A 350-nucleotide genomic window follows, 5' to 3' on the forward strand; every position below is an offset into this window, starting at 1 on the left:
ATCAAAGTCAACAAACTTAAAACATCCTCTAAAATATAAATCAAAACCCATTTTAATGTATAAACTATATATCAAACAATGAAAGTCTCACCTATAACAGTGAGGTTGACCTTGGTGATTGCCGAAGGTCGTATCTTATAGTCGACCCGGCAAGTGTACACGGCCTGGTCCGCTACTTTCACGTCCTCCACCACCAGCGTGGGCGGGTCGGACAAGATCCTGAAGAACGCCCGCGTGCCCAGGTAGCCAGTGTCCGCCCATCGCACGCCCTGGTCGAACGGCCCACTGCGGGTGTCGTAGCTGAGGGGAGGAAGGGGGCGGGGAATTAGAGCTAAAAAAATTGTGAATGA

The 350-nt window shown here is 49.7% G+C and overlaps 1 protein-coding gene across 1 annotated transcript in view; it reads right to left on the reverse strand.

The window, feature by feature from the left end:
* The window catches only part of LOC119587798 (nephrin-like), a gene marked incomplete at its 5' end in the record, with an annotated part of 30,391 nt that overhangs the window by 16,445 nt on the left and 13,596 nt on the right, over positions 1 to 350 (reverse strand). Inside the window, 1 exon segment of the mRNA XM_037936496.1 lies at positions 92 to 300. Within this exon segment, the coding sequence (XP_037792424.1) occupies positions 92 to 300 (209 nt within the window).

The sequence above is a fragment of the Penaeus monodon genome, chromosome 23 (genome assembly GCF_015228065.2).
Source record: "Penaeus monodon isolate SGIC_2016 chromosome 23, NSTDA_Pmon_1, whole genome shotgun sequence".
Classification (NCBI taxonomy): domain Eukaryota; kingdom Metazoa; phylum Arthropoda; class Malacostraca; order Decapoda; family Penaeidae; genus Penaeus; species Penaeus monodon.